At 44.6% G+C, this 20,395-nt stretch overlaps 1 protein-coding gene and 1 long non-coding RNA gene across 5 annotated transcripts in view; one reads left to right on the forward strand and one right to left on the reverse strand.

Moving 5' to 3' along the window:
- The window catches only part of LOC115110788 (potassium voltage-gated channel subfamily H member 6-like), a 46,811-nt gene extending 27,565 nt beyond the window's left edge, over nucleotides 1-19,246 (reverse strand). Inside the window, exons 1-7 of one of the 4 annotated variants that reach the window (XM_065010315.1) lie at nucleotides 18,600-19,246; nucleotides 15,534-15,764; nucleotides 9,074-9,187; nucleotides 8,780-8,883; nucleotides 8,226-8,565; nucleotides 8,078-8,128; nucleotides 7,254-7,468 (exon numbers count right to left, since the gene is read on the reverse strand). In XM_065010315.1, the coding sequence (XP_064866387.1) occupies nucleotides 7,254-7,468; nucleotides 8,078-8,128; nucleotides 8,226-8,565; nucleotides 8,780-8,883; nucleotides 9,074-9,187; nucleotides 15,534-15,764; nucleotides 18,600-18,675 (1,131 nt within the window). In that variant the 5' untranslated portion in view covers nucleotides 18,676-19,246. Of the gene's footprint in view, nucleotides 1-7,253; nucleotides 7,469-8,077; nucleotides 8,129-8,225; nucleotides 8,566-8,779; nucleotides 8,884-9,034; nucleotides 9,188-15,533; nucleotides 15,765-16,200; nucleotides 16,333-18,599 lie in introns of those variants that run through there. The other 3 variants (XM_065010314.1, XM_065010317.1, XM_065010316.1) reach the window with 3 other exon arrangements.
- Nucleotides 7,129-15,155, forward strand: LOC135564684 (uncharacterized). Its single transcript, XR_010461208.1, has 3 exons — nucleotides 7,129-7,466; nucleotides 7,626-9,250; nucleotides 14,967-15,155. It is a non-coding gene; the product is annotated as an uncharacterized LOC135564684 (long non-coding RNA).
- Nucleotides 19,247-20,395: the final 1,149 nt, after the last annotated feature.

The following is a 20,395-nucleotide window of genomic DNA, read 5'->3' on the forward strand; positions in this document are numbered from 1 at the left end:
GAAGGAGACCAAGGCGCAGCGTAATTTGTGGTCATCAAATTTATTTAAATGAGAACCAGCAACAAAATAACAAAGTGAAACCAAAACGACCGTACCGTTCCATAGGCTACAAGAGCTGTACAAAAACAAGATACCACAACATAGGTGGGAAAAAGGCTACCTAAGTATGATTCCCAATCAGAGACAACGAGACAGCTGCCTCTGATTGGGAACCACACTCGGCCAAACACAAAGAAATACAAAACATAGAACGCCCACCCCACATCACAGGGAGCATTGACACAGCAACCTAAAGAGCTCACCTCTCACTCAGAGCAATGCTAACATTAGCAGCAAGTCCAACTGCCCATTCACAGTCAATCAACTCAATTCTGATTATATAAACCCCCGTTATAACACTCAAATGTACTGTCATAAGACATGTATGTTCACCTGACACACACACATCTAGTAATACCACAAAAATCCCTAATACTGAGTCACATTATTCCACTTGTAGTGGACAAGTGAAGTCAGGGCAGCCAGGGTTAGTGTGTGGGTTCATCTGGCTGGTGGCCACTCTGACTGTCCCACCACAGACATGTGGGTCAGTGTGCTATGCAGTGGTATTGTGGGGCTCACTGCGTTAGTGTTTCCATGGCATTACAGGTTATGACAATGTACTCAAACTTAGTGTGATGACATGTGGGTGTGAGAAGTTCTTCTGCTGGCACAGATGTCACACTATGGAAGGTGGGATCTTTCTTTCACACATACAAACTGTCTTTTCCCCATTCTCCCTCTTTCAGAGGGAGAGAGACAAGAGCATATAGTACAGTAGTGATGCTAAGTAACATCTCCATACATGCCAACAAAATGTTCATACAGGAGATAATATCCTCTTACACACTACATGACGAAAAGTATGTGGACACCTGCTCGTCGAACATCTCATTCCAAAATCATTAGCATTAATATGGAGTTGGTCCCCCCTTTCCTGCCTAAACTGCCTCCACTCTTCTGAGAAGGCTTTCCACTAGATGTTGGAACATTGCTGCGGGGACTTGCTTCCATTCAGCCACAAGAGCAATAGGGAGGTCGGGCGCTGATGTTGGGCTATTAGGCCTGGCTCGCAGTCACCGTTCCAATTCATCCCAAAGGTGTTTGATGAGGTTGCATTGGGGCAGGTAGCGTTCTCCTGGCATCCACCAAATCCAGATTTGTCCGTCTGACTGATAGATAGTGAAGTGTGATGCATCACTCCAGAGAACGCGTTTCCACTGCTCCAGAGTCCAATGGCGGCAAGCTTCACACCACTCCAGCCGACACTTGACACTGCGCATGGTGATCTGGCCAGTACAGTACTGTAATACATACCATTTACGTAGCAGATGCTTTTATCCTAAGTGGCAACAGTGAATCATTATATTTTCGTAAGTGACCCCAGTGGAAATCGAACACACAACTCTGGTCTTGCTAGTGCCATGCTCTTATGAACTGAGCCACATACAGGACCACTACAATACATAAGTACAATACATAGTACAGTACAGGTGGAAGATATATGAGTGTCATCCCCATGAGCGTACCACCCTCCTTCAGGCCATGAATGATTCATGTAATGACATCAATCCAGGCTTTGTCAGGCTTGGATTCTCCATGCCAAAAGGTTTTTCCCCAGGTGCATGATCAATGAGTACATTTACTGCGATGTCGATGAGAACCAATGGCCAAATGCTCAAGACAGGCTTGATGCAAACGAATGCTGTTTCTTTCATTTGATTACAGTACACCTATGTTGTAATTATATCTGAACAATACAGATATTTTTTTCATCAATTGTGAAAGGTCACACATGGGATAGAAATTATCGAAATTTGATGTTCAGTCAATTTCAAAAGATAGTGCAAGTGTATTGTCTAATGTGAAAACAGTACTGTAGTATATTATATTCAATTGGCATTTTGAAACATGTATCTATTGGATTAACTAGCTGTTAAAATAACTACATTGAGAAGATATTAATATGTTGTATGTCGAATATGTCGAGTAATTGTCTCTGGCCCCCTCCCAGTTAGGGGGAGTGATGAGCTCTACAGCAGAGTCTCACAACTCAATCGCTGGTTGAAAACTGTTTTCTGCCCCTCCCAAAAGATAGAATTTGTAGATAATTGGCCCTCTTTCTGGGACTCACCCACAAACAGGACCAAGCCTGACCTGCTGAGGAGTGACGGACTCCATCCTAGCTGGAGGGGTGCTCTCATCTTATCTACCAACATAGACAGGGCTCTAACTCCTCTAGCTCCACAATGAAATAGGGTGCAGGCCAGGCAGCAGGCTATTAGCCAGCCTGCCAGCATAGTGGAGTCTGCCACTAGCATAGTCAGTGTAGTCAGCTCAGCTATCACCATTGAGACCGTGTCTGTGCCTCGACCTAGGTTGGGCAAAACTAAACATGGCGGTGTTCGCCTTAGCAATCTCACTAGGATAAAGACCACCTCCATTCCTGTCATTACTGAAAGAGATCATGATACCTCACTTCTCAAAATAGGGCTACTTAATGTTAGATCCCTTACTTCAAAGGCAATTATAGTCAATGAACTAATCACTGATCATAATCTTGATGTGATTGGCCTGACTGAAACATGGCTTAAGCCTGATGAATTTACTGTGTTAAATGAGGCCTCACCTCCTGGCTACACTAGTGACCATATCCCCGTGCATCCCGCAAAGGCGGAGGTGTTGCTAACATTTACGATAGCAAATTTCAATTTACAAAAAAAAAATGACGTTTTCGTCTTTTGAGCTTCTAGTCATGAAATCTATGCAGCCTACTCAATCACTTTTTATAGCTACTGTTTACAGGCCTCCTGGGCCATATACAGCGTTTCTCACTGAGTTCCCTGAATTCCTATCGGACCTTGTAGTCATTGCAGATAATATTCTAATCTTTGGTGACTTTAATATTCACATGGAAAAGTCCACAGACCCACTCCAAAAGGCTTTCGGAGCCATCATCGACTCAGTGGGTTTTGTCCAACATGTCTCTGGACCCACTCACTGTCACAGTCATACGCTGGACCTAGTTTTGTCCCATGGAATAAATGTTGTGGATCTTAATGTTTTTCCTCATAATCCTGGACTATCGGACCACCATTTTATTACGTTTGCAATTGCAACAAATAATCTGCTCAGACCCCAACCAAGGAACATCAAAAGTCGTGCTATAAATTCACAGACAACACAAAGATTCCTTGATGCCCTTCCAGACTCCCTCTGCCTACCCAAGGACGCCAGAGGACAAAAATCCGTTAACCACCTAACTGAGTATCTCAATTTAACCTTGCGCAATACCCTAGATGCAGTTGCACCCCTAAAAACTAAAAAAATGTCTCATAAGAAACTAGCTCCCTGGTACACAGAAAATACCCGAGCTCTGAAGCAAGCTTCCAGAAAATTGGAACGGAAATGGCGCCACACCAAACTGGAAGTCTTCCGACTAGCTTGGAAGGACGGTACCGTGCAGTACCGAAGAGCCCTTACTGCTGCTCGATCATCCTATTTTTCTAACTTAATTGAGGAAAATAAGAACAATCCGAAATTCCTTTTTGATACTGTCGCAAAGCTAACTAAAAAGCAGCATTCCCCAAGAGAGGATGACTTTCACTTTAGCAGTGATAAATTCATGAACTTCTTTGAGGAAAAGATTATGATTATTAGAAAGCAAATTACGGACTCCTCTTTAAACCTGCGTATTCCTCCAAACCTCAGTTGTCCTGAGTCTGCACAACTCTGCCAGGACCTAGGATCAAGAGAGACGCTCAAGTCTTTTAGTACTATATCTCTTGACACAATGATGAAAATAATCATGGCCTCTAAACCTTCAAGCTGCATACTGGACCCTATTCCAACTAAACTACTGAAAGAGCTGCTTCCTGTGCTTGGCCCTCCTATGTTGAACATAATAAACGGCTCTCTATCCACTGGATGTGTACCAAACTCACTAAAAGTGGCAGTAATAAAGCCTCTCTTGAAAAAGCCAAACCTTGACCCAGAAAATATAAAAACTATCGGCCAATATCGAATCTTCCATTCCTCTCAAAAATTTTAGAGAAGGCTGTTGCGCAGCAACTCACTGCCTTCCTGAAGACAAACAATGTATACGAAATGCTTCAGTCTGGTTTTAGACCCCATCATAGCACTGAGACGGCACTTGTGAAGGTGGTAAATGACATTTTAATGGCAACGGACCGAGGCTCTGCATCTGTCCTCGTGCTCCTAGACCTTAGTGCTGCTTTTGATACCATCGATCACCACATTCTTTTGGAGAGATTGGAAACCCAAATTGGTCTACACGGACATGTTCTGGCCTGGTTTAGATCTTATCTGTCGGAAAGATATCAGTTTGTCTCTGTGAATGGTTTGTCCTCTGACAAATCAACTGTAAATTTCGGTGTTCCTCAAGGTTCTGTTTTAGGACCACTATTGTTTTCACTATATATTTTACCTCTTGGGGATGTTATTCGAAAACATAATGTAAACTTTCACTGCTATGCGGATGACACACAGCTGTACATTTCAATGAAACATGGTGAAGCCCCAAAATTGCCCTCGCTAGAAGCATGTGTTTCAGACATAAGGAAGTGGATGGCTGCAAACTTTCTACTATTAAACTCGGACAAAACAGAGATGCTTGTTCTAGGTCCCAAGAAACAAAGAGATCTTCTGTTGAATCTGACAATTAATCTTAATGGTTGTACAGTCGTCTCAAATAAAACTGTGAAGGACCTCGGCGTTACTCTGGACCCTGATCTCTCTTTTGAAGAACATATCAAGACCATTTCGAGGACAGCTTTTTCCATCTACGTAACATTGCAAAAATCAGAAACTTTCTGTCCAAAAATGATGCAGAAAAATTAATCCATGCTTTTGTCACTTCTAGGTTAGACTACTGCAATGCTCTATTTTCCGGCTACCCGGATAAAGCACTAAATAAACTTCAGTTAGTGCTGAATACGGCTGCTAGAATCCTGACTAGAACCAAAAATTTGATCATATTACTCCAGTGCTAGCCTCTCTACACTGGCTTCCTGTCAAAGCAAGGGCTGATTTCAAGGTTTTACTGCTAACCTACAAAGCATTACATGGGCTTGCTCCTACCTATCTCTCTGATTTGGTCCTGCCGTACATACCTACACGTACGCTACGGTCACAAGACGCAGGCCTCCTAATTGTCCCTAGAATTTCTAAGCAAACAGCTGGAGGCAGGGCTTTCTCCTATAGAGCTCCATTTTTATGGAACGGTCTGCCTACCCATGTCAGAGACGCAAACTCGGTCTCAACCTTTAAGTCTTTACTGAAGACTCATCTCTTCAGTGGGTCATATGATTGAGTGTAGTCTGGCCCAGGAGTGGGAAGGTGAACGGAAAGGCTCTGGAGCAACGAACCGCCCTTGCTGTCTCTGCCTGGCCGATTCCCCTCTTTCCACTGGGATTCTCTGCCTCTACCCTGTTACGGGGCTGAGTCACTGGCTTACTGGGGCTCTCTCATGCCGTCCCTGGGGGGTGCGTCACCTGGGTGGGTTGATTCACTGTTGTGGTCGGCCTGTCTGGGTTGGCGCCCCCCTTGGGTTGTGCCGTGGCGGAGATCTTTGTGGGCTATACTCGGCCTTGTCTCAGGATGGTAAGTTGGTGGTTGAAGATATCCCTCTAGTGGTGTGGGGGCTGTGCTTTGGCAAAGTGGGTGGGGTTATATCCTTCCTGTTTGGCCCTGTCCGGGGTGTCCTCGGATGGGGCCACAGTGTCTCCTGACCCCTCCTGTCTCAGCCTCCAGTATTTATGCTGCATTAGTTTATGTGTCGGGGCTAGGGTCAGTTTGTTATATCTGGAGTACTTCTCCTGTCCTATTCGGTGTCCTGTGTGAATCTAAGTGTGCGTTCTCTAATTCTCTCCTTCTCTCTTTCTTTCTCTCTCTCGGAGGACCTGAGCCCTAGGACCATGCCCCAGGACTACCTGACATGATGACTCCTTGCTGTCCCCAGTCCACCTGGCCATGCTGCTGCTCCAGTTTCAACTGGCCTGGGCCCTAGGACCATGTCCCAGGACTACCTGACATGATGACTCCTTGCTGTCCCCAGTCCACCTGGCCATGCTGCTGCTCCAGTTTCAACTGTTCTGCCTTACTATTATTCAACCATGCTGGTCATTTATGAACATTTGAACATCTTGGCCACGTTCTGTTATAATCTCCACCCGGCACAGCCAGAAGAGGACTGGCCACCCCACATATGCTCTCTCTAATTCTCTCTTTCTTTCTCTCTCTCTTGGAGGACCTGAGCCCTAGGACCGTGCCCCAGGACTACCTGACATGATGACTCCTTGCTGTCCCCAGTCCACCTGACTGTGCTGCTGCTCCAGTTTCAACTGTTCTGCCTTATTATTATTCGACCATGCTGGTCATTTATGAACATTTGAACATCTTGGTCATGTTCTGTTATAATCTCTACCCGGCACAGCCAGAAGAGGACTGGCCACCCCACATAGCCTGGTTCCTCTCTAGGTTTCTTCCTAGGTTTTGGCCTTTCTAGGGAGTTTTTCCTAGCCACCGTGCTTTTACACCTGCATTGTTTGCTGTTTGGGGTTTTAGGCTGGGTTTCTGTACAGCACTTTGAGATATCAGCTGATGTACGAAGGGCTATATAAATAAATTTGATTTGATTTGATTTGTGTTTTGATTATTAAATAAATGTTCATATGGTATTTGACAGTACATTTATATGTTGGATGAATGGTTGGGTGGTGAAAGATGCATTCAAACTAAATAAATGCACAATAAAACGTTTTATGAGACTTGCCGTGTTACAAGTGTTACCAGTTTGGAGTTTTCTATTAAGAAAATTCACCACATACTTTTGAAAATAGCACCAGTGACTGAAAAAAAAGTTAATTTTATATACTGTATATCGTTCCTGTTTGTGTGTCTGTGTGTGTGTGTGTGTGTGTGTGTGTGTGGATGCATGTGGAAACTCTTGAGTGACATGCAGCTGCTTCTTCAGCAGAAAGCTTGCAACACAGGAAGTCAGACCGAAGAGATGTAATCCACCACTTCTCAATAACCCAACGTTCCTTTTACACAACATCCTGTGTACACAATATCGCACATGCCGTTCTGAAAAAAGTCACTTTAAAAATCCCTTAATATTAGCAGAAAACAGGTTGAGTCAGGCAATCACATGGTTGTGTGATATGAGTGCTAGTGAGGACCATGTGTCTCACCTGTGTGACATGTGTGACCTTCTCTGTGACATCTCGGTGGCGGTCCTTTACTTTGCTGGGAGCGATGATCTCGATCTCAGTGGGCGAGGGCGGTCGCAAGAGGTCGGAGGCGAAACTGAGTGTGAGGGGGTTACGAGTGCTGGTCCTGCGAGTGCTGGTCCTGCGTCGCATCAGGTCCGAGTCTGAGGTGGAGCTCAGAGTACCGGTCTTCAGGTCTGCACACAACAACACTCATCTCTCATTGCTGTGTCTATCTACTTTCAACGACTAGTTTACATATTATATTATCATTCAAATCCTTTATTTAAACTGCAAGTAACACATTCAGAACTAAAAATATAATGTGTTATAATGCAATTTCCATTCCTCTAGGTGAGAAACATCTTGGTTTATACTGAGCAAAGCATCTAAGTGAGAAAGATACAGAGAAAGTGTATTATCTATTTCACTTGTTTTGGCAATGTAAACATATGTTTCTCATGCCAATAAAGCCAATGAAATTGATAGAGTAATGAAATGAGAGGGAGTGTGTTAATGCATTGCGGGGATGCATGTATTCCTCTACATTATTTCCCTGGGGTAGATGGGAAGTCCACAGCCCTACACTCCATAGCCCATAGTATTAGCTGTGTGATGAGTAAAGGATGGCCTCTGAGTGACTGGGACTCCTATAGACCTGACGCAGACGCGCACACACGCACACACGCACACACACACACACACAGGCTATAGGTTAGAGACATTGATTAGTGACCATGCTGCTGCACATGCTCAGTGCTTGAGGAATGGGAGTGAGGATTCGCATTTTCTAGAGAACAGAATACCTCCAACAGGCCCAGGTAGCTTTGGCTTGGTTTGTTTTGATTCAGATGGAACTGTAAGAGGAGACAGCCACATTTCTTCCTGTCAGAGGGGGTACAAAAATGGCAACAGACTACACTTATGTCTGGGTACACACACACACAAACTCACTGCTGTAGGAGCGTGGGTCTCCTGGTCGGCCCGACTCGGCCCTCATGCTGTCGAGGTCATCCAGGGAGGAAGCTCTGCGGAGGCTGCCGACAGTCTCTCTGGAGCGGCTCCGGGGCAGGACCGTCCTGGGGAAGGCTGCACTGGAGAAGGGGCTGCTGGGGAGGAAGGGCACGCTGGGTTCCAGCCGCTCTGAAAATAGGGACAGCAGTTTGGGGGAGTAGTGGCTTGCAGGCTGGGAGGACTCGTGGTCCTGCTCTATCAGCGCCTCTGTCTCAGACTGCATGCAGCTCTCCTTGGACGGGATACGGAACTCTTTCAGAGGGATCTCTTCACTGTTGGGCTGAATTAGGGAAGGAGGAAGAGGACAACCATAGGTTAAATATTGTACTAGATTTCTACTTACTGCTAAATGTATGTGACTGAAGCTATATTCATTACAAAACATAAGAGATACAGGAACTGAGATAATCAAGATATCTTATATGTAAGGTCATATTTCGATGAGTACTGTGTGTATAGAACTGTGTGTGTATGGGAGTCTCTGGCCACCTTACCTGTAGGCAGTCCACCACCACCCCCTCAAACTGGTCTTTGGCGAGGGAAGACCGACGCATTGCACGTACCAATGGCAGTCTCAACTTCAGCCTGCGACTCTGCCCTGAGAAACCACAGAGTACTTATACATACACTTTACATAAATACACCTACAGTACCAGTCACATTCTGTATGTTATAACACAGCTACATTCAACATGGAATAAACAGGTTGATGCAGACAGACAGTATCACACACACACTTCCACACTGACCTGCCCATACCCAACCCTGGGCCACCCTCTGTCTCAGACCTGGTTTCTTGAGGGAGGGGTCAATCATTTCCTGGAAGTTGAGGATGAACATGATGACCTGTCCCTCCGCTTTCTTCACAGGAACAACATCAATCAGACAGGGCCTGCAGGTCCCTGCAGGGGGTAGAGACATAACATTATAAAGCTGCTAATGGCCATCCGAACCTGGGCTCAAAGGTAACTAAGTAGACTTCAGGACAGCTCAAGTAACTATAAATATTGTTTAATCTTATCTGACTGTGCTTTCTTTAACACTGAACACATTTAGACTCAGTCTCAGGTTTCATGGTTGGTGGGCTGTTACTGCCATCTCATTTCAGTTTTATGTGGAGAGGCCTTTCAAACAGCAGTACAGTCTTGTAGTTTCTTTCCATGACTGGATGTTTTCCCAGGGCATTTATGAGACCCTCCTTTCTGTTTAAGTGAAGCCAGGGTAGGCTTCACTTAAACATGTCCTAGCATAGGAGAAACAGATAGAGAATAAGACCAATCAAAATGTAGACAGACTGTAGGAAGAGGGGAGGGAGAGAGCGGGCGAGAGGGAGAGCTAGAGAAAGAGAGAAGAAGAAAAAAAGCAAGAAAACTACAGAAGAGAGGGGAATAGAGTGGCATATCAATCGTAGTACTGAGCAATTGGTTGTAGGCGTAAATGAAACAGACCGAACAAGTAGATGTGCAATGGATTATAGTCATTGTAGTTAATTACCATGTTTTATGCACTAAACTATGTAGAATATTGGCTTGTTCGAAACTACAACTCCCTACTACAAGTTCTTGAAATGTTCCGCATTGACCTCTGCAGCAGAGGTAACTCGTCCTTTCCTGCGGCGGTCCTCATGAGAGCCAGTTTCATCATAGCACTTCATGGTTTTTGCGACTGCACTTGAAGAAACGTTGACTGACCATGTCTTACAGTAATGTTGGACTGTCGTTTCGCTTTGCTTATTTGAGCTGTTCTTTCCATAATATGGACTTTGTCTTTTACCAAATAGGGCTATACCTTGTCACAACACAACTGATTGGCTCAAACGCATTAAGAAGTAAAGAAATTCCACAAATGCACTTTTAACAAGGCACACCTGTTAATTGAAAGGCATTCCAGGTGACTACCTCATGAAGCTGGTTGAGAGAATGCCAAGAGTGTGCAAAGTTGTCATCAAGGCAAAGGGTGGCTCCTTTGAAGAATCTCAAATATAAATATATATTTTGTTTTGTTTAACACTTTTTTTGGTTACTACATGATTCCATATGTGTTATTTCATAGTTTTGACATCTTCACTATCATTCTACAATGTAGAAAATAGCAAAAAATAAAGAAAAACCCTTGAATGAGTAGGTGTGTCCAAACCTTTGACTGGTACTGTAGGTAGAAGCTTACGAATAACATTGTGGGTGAGTTTGGACATTTACAAGTGAATGTGAAAGAGAGACATTGTGCAAATGAACAAAGTTTGACGCATGCTTGTTTGAAGGAAAAACAGTACTGGCTCAGGACCAGCATGTGTACATGCTGTGTCTGTGTGGAGTCCGGAGTCGCTAGGGCAACGGACCTGCCTGCTCTGCTCTGAGAAAATGGGGGAGGAGACGGGCCGAGAACAGAGAGGCGAGAAAACGCAAGGAAATCAAAAGACAGCAGTGGCAGTTGTACAGATAACTCATCCAAAGGGCTTTGACTTCTCAAACTTGGCAGAAAGCCAACACAATATGATGCCCCGTCACCTTATTAATTCAGCACTTACTTAGATACTGTGCATTCGGAAAGTATTCAGACCCCTTCACTTTTTCCACATTTTGCTCCTACCAGGTGGCGAATCGCATCTCTGCATGTCTGGCAGACATATCAGTGTGGATGACGGATCACCACCTCAAGCTGAACCTCGGCAAGACGGAGCTGCTCTTCCTCCCGGGGAAGGACTGCCCATTCCATGATCTCGCCATCACGGTTGACAACTCCATTGTGTCCTCCTCCCAGAGCGCTAAGAACCTTGGCGTGATCCTGGACAACACCCTGTCGTTCTCAACTAACATCAAGGCGGTGGCCCGTTCCTGTAGGTTCATGCTCTACAACATCCGCAGAGTACGACCCTGCCTCACACAGGAAGCGGCGCAGGTCCTAATCCAGGCACTTGTCATCTCCCGTCTGGATTACTGCAACTCGCTGTTGGCTGGGCTCCCTGCCTGTGCCATTAAACCCCTACAACTCATCCAGAACGCCGCAGCCCGTCTGGTGTTCAACCTTCCCAAGTTCTCTCACGTCACCCCGCTCCTCCGCTCTCTCCACTGGCTTCCAGTTGAAGCTCGCATCCGCTACAAGACCATGGTGCTTGCCTACGGAGCTGTGAGGGGAACGGCACCTCAGTACCTCCAGGCTCTGATCAGGCCCTACACCCAAACAAGGGCACTGCGTTCATCCACCTCTGGCCTGCTCGCCTCCCTACCACTGAGGAAGTACAGTTCCCGCTCAGCCCAGTCAAAACTGTTCGCTGCTCTGGCCCCCCAATGGTGGAACAAACTCCCTCACGACGCCAGAACAGCGGAGTCAATCACCACCTTCCGGAGACACCTGAAACCCCACCTCTTTAAGGAATACCTAGGATAGGATAAAGTAATCCCTCTCACCCCCCCTTAAAAGATTTAGATGCACTACTGTTCCACTGGATGTCATAAGGTGAATGCACCAATTTGTAAGTCGCTCTGGATAAGAGCGTCTGCTAAATGACTTAAATGTTGTTACGTCACAGCCTTATTTGTCCGCATCTATCTACACACAATACCCCAGAAGGACAGAACAAAAACTCGTAGCAAATTTATTACAAATAAAAAACTGAAATATCACATTTACTGTAAATAAGTATTCAGACCCTTTACTCAGTACTTTGTTGAAGCACCTTTGGCATTGTTGACCTTCAATATAAAACACAACCCCGTCAATACACAGATGGACTCACCTGTTCCTGCTTACTCCCATTGTGCTATAACAAACAAACAAACATGTGACTGGCTCAACTGTTCTGGGGAACTACGGTAAGTCTCATAATGTAAAATAATGTGACTGTCACGTTCGTCATAACGATGAGACCAAGGCGCAGCGTGTGATGAATACATTCTTCTTTTATTAAAAAAAAAGAAAAAAGAACACTTAAAAGAAACTACCAAAACGAACATGACACTATAACCACAAGTGCTGACATGCAACTACACATAGACAATTACCCACAAAACCAAAATGGAAAATGGCAACCTAAATAGGATCACCGATCAGAGATAACGATAAACAGCTGTCTCTGATTGGGAACCAATTCAGGCCACCATAGACCTACATTTACCTAGACAATACCAAAACCCCATAGATATACAAAAACCCTAGACCAGACAAAAACACACATACCACCCTCGTCACACCCTGACCTAACCAAAATAATAAAGAATACAAAGATAACTAAGGTCAGGACGTGACAGTGACAGGTGAAAAGAAGAACACAATCTGCTTTATCTCCTAACGCTCTCCTAACATATTGCACAAGTTGACTGCAGGTACTTCCATAAAAAACAGACACTTATATTACAATTTATTGAAAAACTTCAAAGAAACAGTTTCAAAGGTATCCTGTGGCTATTTCCAAATACCCTGGTATACGGGGTATACTGCCCAAGCCTATTTTCCCTAACCCCTAAACCTAACCCTTAACCAAACCCTAACCCTAACTTCAACTCTTAACCCCTAATCCTAATTGTAACCCTAACCCCTAAACCTAACCCCTAAACCTAAAACAGCCCATTTTCATTGTGGGGACCGGCAAATGTCCCCGGAGTAATGTCCCCAGGAAATGTCCTTGTTTTACACTCACACACACACACACATTAACAAACAAACACATTCATTCAGTTTTAGGATCAATTAAGATCAATCAAGTACAGCAACATAATGCATTTTTTTTGTGTATGATGAATTGTACCCATTTACAATTCATTCATGCTTGTGTGGGCACCTGCGTTCATGACTGTATGCATTACTGGGATACAAAATAAATAGATGTTCAGTGGATTTGAGCTGGCACACTGACAATATTTCCATGACAACAAGCTCTCCGACACAGCACTTCTCATGCCCAAATGACCAACGTAACGGCATTGTGTCTACAGCCTCACTAGCCAGGTCTGTTTGCTTGTCCTTTGCAGGGGTCGCAAAACAAACAGGAAAATAATGACATTTTTAAGGAACAGAAACAGAACCAGACCAGGGAACAAAAATTATCTTTATTGTTCTGGAACAGAACCATTATTTAAAAGTCCCATAAAAAAAATGCAACAAAGTGCCTATGCAAAGCTCTTCCTCTGTCAATCATGAACTTCTTCCAAAGTCTGCCAGCTGAAAATCTTTGCCAGTGTGTGTGCGTGCAGTCTATCTGCCCCTCAGAAGCATAGCTGTAGCCTGCGGACATTACAAACATAATCCACAAGATAGGGAGAGAGATTTTTTATTACAGAACAATGGATTAACTTTTTCAATGCTACTTAGGGATCCTATAGTTCACATTGGATTTATTAACTATAAAAAGGTAAGATGTGTATTTAATTCAGGTGCCGCTTTGTATACACAAGCTTGTTGGCTAGCCAGCTACTCTGGTCCAACATTAAGCCAACTCTGAAGTTCAAAGACATTCAAAATACTTCCATAGAAGCCGCTCCTCCGTAAGTATAATTCTGTGGGCCTAATTCAGATAATGCATGTCATCACAAGATCCCCAGCGTTTCAAGCCAAGCCTCCTCCTCCACCCTCTCTCACTGTCTCCCCACTCGCAAAATTTCAGTTGCATCTCACGCCCTACACTTGTCTTTCCATAACGCATGTGAACAACTCACTGAGCTATAGTGTGCCAACTCTATAGCAAGCTTGTAAGGGGTGCGTAACCAGTCAAACGCAGGAGAGCAAAACTTGGTAATAGCCGGAGCACTTTAATAGCAAAACCAAAGGCATAAAAAATAACAAGATATTGGGTACAAAAACCCGTCGCGCACCAATCAACACGTGCACAAGCACTTACAATAAACAATCCCACACAAAGACATGGGGGGGGAACAGAGGGTTAAATACACAAAAAGTGATTGAAGGAATTGAAACCAGGTGTGAGGAAAAACAAGACAAAACACATGGAAAATGAAAAGTGGATCGATGATGGCTAGAAGACCGGTGACTTGGACCGCCAAGCACCACCCGAACAAGGAGAGGACCCGACTTCGGCGGAAGTTGTGACAAAGCTGCTCTATCCATACTGCATGATTGGAAAAGTCATTTAATGTCGAGCTAAATGGAAAATAAATAAAGGTATAAAAAGGAACAGAAATTAACGATATAAACGGGTACTTTGGGGGTTGAACTGGTTCAGAACTGTATTTTACTGGTCGGAACAGTGAAACGAAAAAATTATATATGGTTCTGTTCAGAACAAAACGGTCGGAAAATAATTTTGGTGTACATGTGTACTTGTGTACATGTACAAGAGACAAAACACAGGAGCATACAAGTATTTTTTATTTTTTTAATAAAACAAAATCACAAAAGTACTGGGCCTTTACTTGTCCTGTATTAGCGGACCTATGTAGCCTTCCGTAGCACGGGCAAAAAATAAATAATCTGCACCCCCCCTATCCCCCTGCAGCACCCCCAACCCAAACTACTTAGTGCAGCTATGCACAGGATGGGAATGGGGAGTGGGGATGTCACGCCCTGATCTGTTTCACCTGTCTTTGTGATTGTCTCCACCCACCTCCAGGTGTCACCCGTCTTCCCAATTATTCCCATGGTATTTATTCCTGTGTTCTCTGTTTGTCTTGTCAAGTCAACCAGCAAGTTTTTCTGTGCTCTTGCTTTTTCTTGTCTCTGTTTTTCTAGTCCTCCTGGTTTTGACCTTATGCCTGCCCTGACACTGAGCCCTCCTGCCTGACCATTCAGCCTGCCCTGACCTTGAGCCTGCCTGCCTCCCTGTACCGTTTGGAACTCTGACCTGGTTCTGAACTTTTACCTGTCCTCGACCTGCCTCTTGCCTGCCCTTTGTTGTTTAATAAATATCAGAGACTCGAACCATCTGCCTCCTGTGTCTGCATCTGGGTCTTGCCCTGTGTTGTTATAGGGGATGAATAAACATGTTGCAGGTGAGGTAAGCAGGCCAAGACAGCTCCACCATGTCCACTCCCCAGACAGATAAATTAGTAGAAGAGAGTTCACTGAGTCTGCAGCAGCTGGCTCCACATACTGTAACACTGCATCAAACAGTAAGTAGCATTATATAAAAGTGAAAGGGAGACAGACATGACACTTGGAGGGACCAAAATATTCTGTATGTGACCTTTACAGCACCCCCCACTATAAAGAAGGGGAGTAATGTTGTCACTTTGACTCTCTTGCTCTTTCCATCTCTTTCTCTCTGAATCTCAGTCTAACCCTCTACCTTCTCCTTACCTTCTTTGTTGTAGTAGAGGATCTCCACCTTGCGCTCCTCTGACCCTAGCAGGGCCTGTGCCAGCTGTGTCAAGGCAGTCTTCATGGTGCCAGGCCCCACCAAGAACTGGCAGGTGCAGGGCTGCTGCATGATCTCTGCCCGCGAGAAGCCAAACATCTGGCAGAAGCCCTCGTTACAGTAGATAATGCCACAGTTCTTCATCTGAGCGTTGGCTATCAGGAACTTACGATCTGGGAGGAAACCAAGGGGAGAGTCAGAGCAGATATGAAAATGTACGATTATGGTGGGAATGTGGTTACAGTACAATTATAATTGAAGGCTTATTACATCAAATGCAATATGCAAAATCAGACAATCAAAGTTTATCAAACTTCAGAAACATTCAGTTATCATATTAAGGTGATGATCATTTCAAGGAGAAGTCTCTCAATCAGATCCAATTCAAGTCTGGACTGTGATCATTTCAGTATCGCATTCAACTAACCACATTCACCTTAACATCAAGTTGAAATTGGAGTAATCAAGTCTGTCCCTCTGCGGCACAAATCATATCAGTGCAATGATTCAAGATGGCCCCAGAGGGACAAATACGGAGCAGCTGGACTCAGCAATGACAGTCCGCAATCAAGATTATAATATACTGCAATAGGTTTCAGCTGTCCTTACCTAGGTTCATGAGTGTGGCTATTGTCTCCAGCGCTAATGACAATTGCCTTCGAAGTCACATCAGCTACACTGATATTGTCGTACAGCGTGATATTCAATCAGTACAGTTTATGTTGAAAAGCTGCTCAAACATCTGTGCCTCTGACTCTGTCTCTACTCCTCTTTTTATCCCCTCGTGAAACTAAGTTACACAACTCTCATTCTTCCCCATTTAAACAAATATGAGGAGAGCGATTTGGAGCTTCACTCAGAAAACGCAGAACCCCTTCCCCCTCCTTGCTCCTCTGTGTAGAGTAAATAGGTGAGGCCGTTTGGTGGAAAGTACACCCTATCCTAAGTCATTATCAATGCCTCAGAACACAGACACCCAGACTCAGATTGTTGCTAAGCAGCAGTGGTTTGGTACACGCATCACCCAGCAGGGTGCTTACGCACACAGAGATAAGGAAGACATCAGTTTGATGGGACTTATCGGTCTGTCTCTGAGGACCCCTCTGCAGAGAGCTTTGAAAATCCCAGAGTAACACAATTCATTCCGAAATGTCACATGCCAGCACAGCAAATTAAACAAGCTGAAATCGTTTAACATGAAATTGAGGTGAAGAGCGGAACATTGCATCTTCTCTCTTTAATGTGGAGAAAGTTATTTTGAGCCGTACCCCTGTGGTCAACAGACTGCCTTCACACTGTGACTGAAGAACACTGACAGTGACAGGCACAGTAGTCACAGTCAGACTTACAGTAGCATAGAGATAGGCCACTACTGAGCTAGGTAATAGGCCACTACTGAGCTAGGTTATAGGCCACTACTGAGCTATGTTATAGGCCACTACTGAGCTAGGTTATAGGCCACTACTGATCTAGGTTATAGGCCACTACTGAGCTAGGTTATAGGCCACTACTGAGCTAGGTTATAGGCCACTACTGAGCTAGGTTATAGGCCTCTACTGAGCTAGGTTATAGGCCACTACTGAGCTAGGTTATAGGCCACTACTGAGCTATGTTATAGGCCACTACTGAGCTATGTTATAGGCCACTACTGAGCTATGTTATAGGCCACTACTGAGCTATGTTATAGGCCACTACTGAGCTAGGTTAGAGGCCAATACTGAGTAGCTTATAGGCCACTACTGAGCTAGGTTATAGGCCACTACTGAGCTAGGTTATAGGCCTCTACTGAGCTAGGTTATAGGCCACTACTGAGCTAGGTTATAGGCCACTACTGAGCAGCTTATAGGCCACTACTGAGCTAGGTTATAGGCCACTACTGAGCTAGGTTATAGGCCACTACTGATCTAGGTTATAGGCCTCTACTGAGCTAGGTTATAGGCCACTACTGAGCTAGGTTATAGGCCACTACTGAGCTAGGTTATAGGCCTCTACTGTAATTGAAGTTCAGTGCTAATCAGAGCCATTCCTCTTTTTTAAACAACTGGATTTCTTCTTTGCTGAATGGATCAATAATGTTTTGTTTGAGTGGGTTGCAAAGAAATTGTGAGGCAGTTTCTGAGTGCGCAACAGTCAACTACGATACCATTTAATTCAAGACAAAAGCACGAAAACGAAGAGGCACTGTGGGTGTAAAGCATGCTGTGATGAGCTGCATAAGGTCCTGTTCAAGAAGGATATCACTCAGTTATATGCACTAACAGAGTGTGTAGTAGTGGTTAGTGGTCACATGCAAACTCTGTAAAGCAAAGACATTATGTACAGTTTCTATCAGGATCCAGTGGTCTGACCAGTTTAAGAACGGAGAACATGTTAACTCATGCAATATAATCTAGTGCAGCATGTGAATTCATGCAACATGTGGAAAACATAGGCAGGTGCAAAGACATACTAAACACACAAACCTATAGTATTAACATGACAATTTGGCATATTCAGCACATGCATACGGACATAACCTAAATTTGAACTGTAAATCAAATGTCGAGATAGGAGTATCGCCAGAGAGTCTTGGACATTTACAGGGCAATGCAGTAACACCTGTTCCATGCCATTAACGCCCAGGCCATAGTACAGGGGTTACACCAACAGACAGGCGGGCGGGCGGGCGGACGGACGGGCGGGCAGACGGATGGACAGACAGTCAGACGGGCGGGCGGGCAGGCAGGCAGACTTAAACTGAAGCATCTGCTTGAGTACAGAAACAGCCTTGTAGCACTCATATTAGGATCAAAGAAACTGGGGTGGGAGGGGGGGGCACAAGAGACCACTAGACAAATGCATTTGTCTTTACATTTTATTGCACTTTGCATGGTTGAAAGGTTACATGGAAAAGGCATTCACTTTCATTTCTAATTGTTTGTTGTTGGGATTATACAGTTCTAACAGCTTGCTCATGGTCACATTATGTTCTTACTTTTTCAGTCATAATGTAAAGTGTGTCCACTTACTTTGTCCATCGAATTTCCGGATAATGGTGTCCAGATAAGTGTTCTGGAGGGCTACATGACCGCGTCTCACAGGCATTTTGACGCAGAAAGATGAGACTTCCCCGACGCATGAACCTCCAGAGTTTTAAATAAATCAAATTAAAGACGAAATAGGGAAATACCCTATGCAAAAATGGCCCAGTATACAGGCGGGTGCAAAAGTCGAATTCAATATGCGATAGCTGGTGAGCAAAGCGACAAGGAAATGTCACAAGGCAGGAGCGGCGAGGACCAGTTGCTAGGGTGATACAAAAAAAGGCGCTCGCTCCACAGGAGAAAGAACTGGAAGCCGGGTTTTGCTTGCGGTACACAGGGAAGTGTAAAAACGGTATTTCCTAAGTCAAAAAGGTTTCACTTTGCCTACAAAATAATAAACAGGCTCTACAATTAGTCTAGCCTTGCCAGTCGTTATCATCTAATGAAGAGGAGAAAAACCAACACCGCCCTCCCCGTCAACAATATAAAAGAGAAGTGAAAGAAAAGGGGTACATCGAAGTCTTAACCGCTACGTTTCATCCGGACAGTAGAAGAAGCTACTATTTGGTGAATCTCGGATGCCCTCCCCATTTGACAGGGTTGACCAAGCACTGCGCGGGGCAGGGGGAGTCATCATCCCACCAGACGCGCCTGCCACTTTTTGACAGTGAGCAGAGACACCCTCATCAACTGCTTCACTGCACATCACAAGTCTCTACGCTCAAAATAGTCCCCCCCCCTCTCTCTCTTTGGCCTCTGTAAAGCTCCTCAACTCGTTTCTCAAGACAGAATTTTGCTGACTGTGTTTTCAAACATCTCTTACACTAAAAGGGCATTATCATCATTTTCACAATTTCACAGTTTTATTACAACGTCACAGGGTGGAAATATATATAAAACACAGAGAAATCACGTTTTTGACTACACTGGGCCTTTAATTTAAAAAAGACAAACAAGATCACAATTCTGGGAATCAGCATCCACTCCTCATAAACAGCCACTGAACCAACTTGGTGAATAACAGCCCATTGATATGTCATGTGACAAGAGGCAGATAAGAAAAGATACAGATAAAGGTGAGAAAACTTAACATGGGCTGGACGGTGTCATCAACACATCAAGTAGAATGCCTCATGCATGCCTCAACTCATCCTGTCAAACCATTGGTACAAATTCTCCAGTCTCACGTCTCAAAGCTCCTTCAACCTTCTGCTCCTTGAGCCAGTCACTGATAACACTGGCGACGGCTGAGAAGATTGGAGAAGATTCACAGAAAATTATGTGAAACGGCGAGAGCATCTCGACTTAACAAGAGACACAGTCTGGGTATGTTTTGATGACAGTATATAGCAGGGCCCCAACCTAACCATTATACTACATGCTAATTACCAATATGGCAAGAGCCTGGACCTGTGGTGGATGGGGCACTTGAGCCCTCTCCTGTGTCCCCTCAATAATCTACACCCGCGCCTGCTGCCACACTGTCATCATAAAAAAAAACTAGTGTCTGTGTGGGTGTGTGCATGTGTGGGTGTGTGTCTGTGGGTGTGTGCAAGTGTATGTCCAGGCCAGAGGAGGCTGGTGGGAGGAGTTATAGGAGGACAAGTTCATTGTAATGTCTGGAATGGAATGAATGGAGTCAAACCTGGTTTCCATATGTTTGATGTGTTTGATAACGCTTCATTTAATCCATTCCAGACATTACAATGAGCCCATCCTCCTATAACTCCTCCCACCAGCCTCCTCTGGCCTGGACATACACTTGCACACACCCACAGACA

This window comes from Oncorhynchus nerka, linkage group LG26, assembly GCF_034236695.1.
Source record: "Oncorhynchus nerka isolate Pitt River linkage group LG26, Oner_Uvic_2.0, whole genome shotgun sequence".
NCBI lineage: Eukaryota > Metazoa > Chordata > Actinopteri > Salmoniformes > Salmonidae > Oncorhynchus > Oncorhynchus nerka.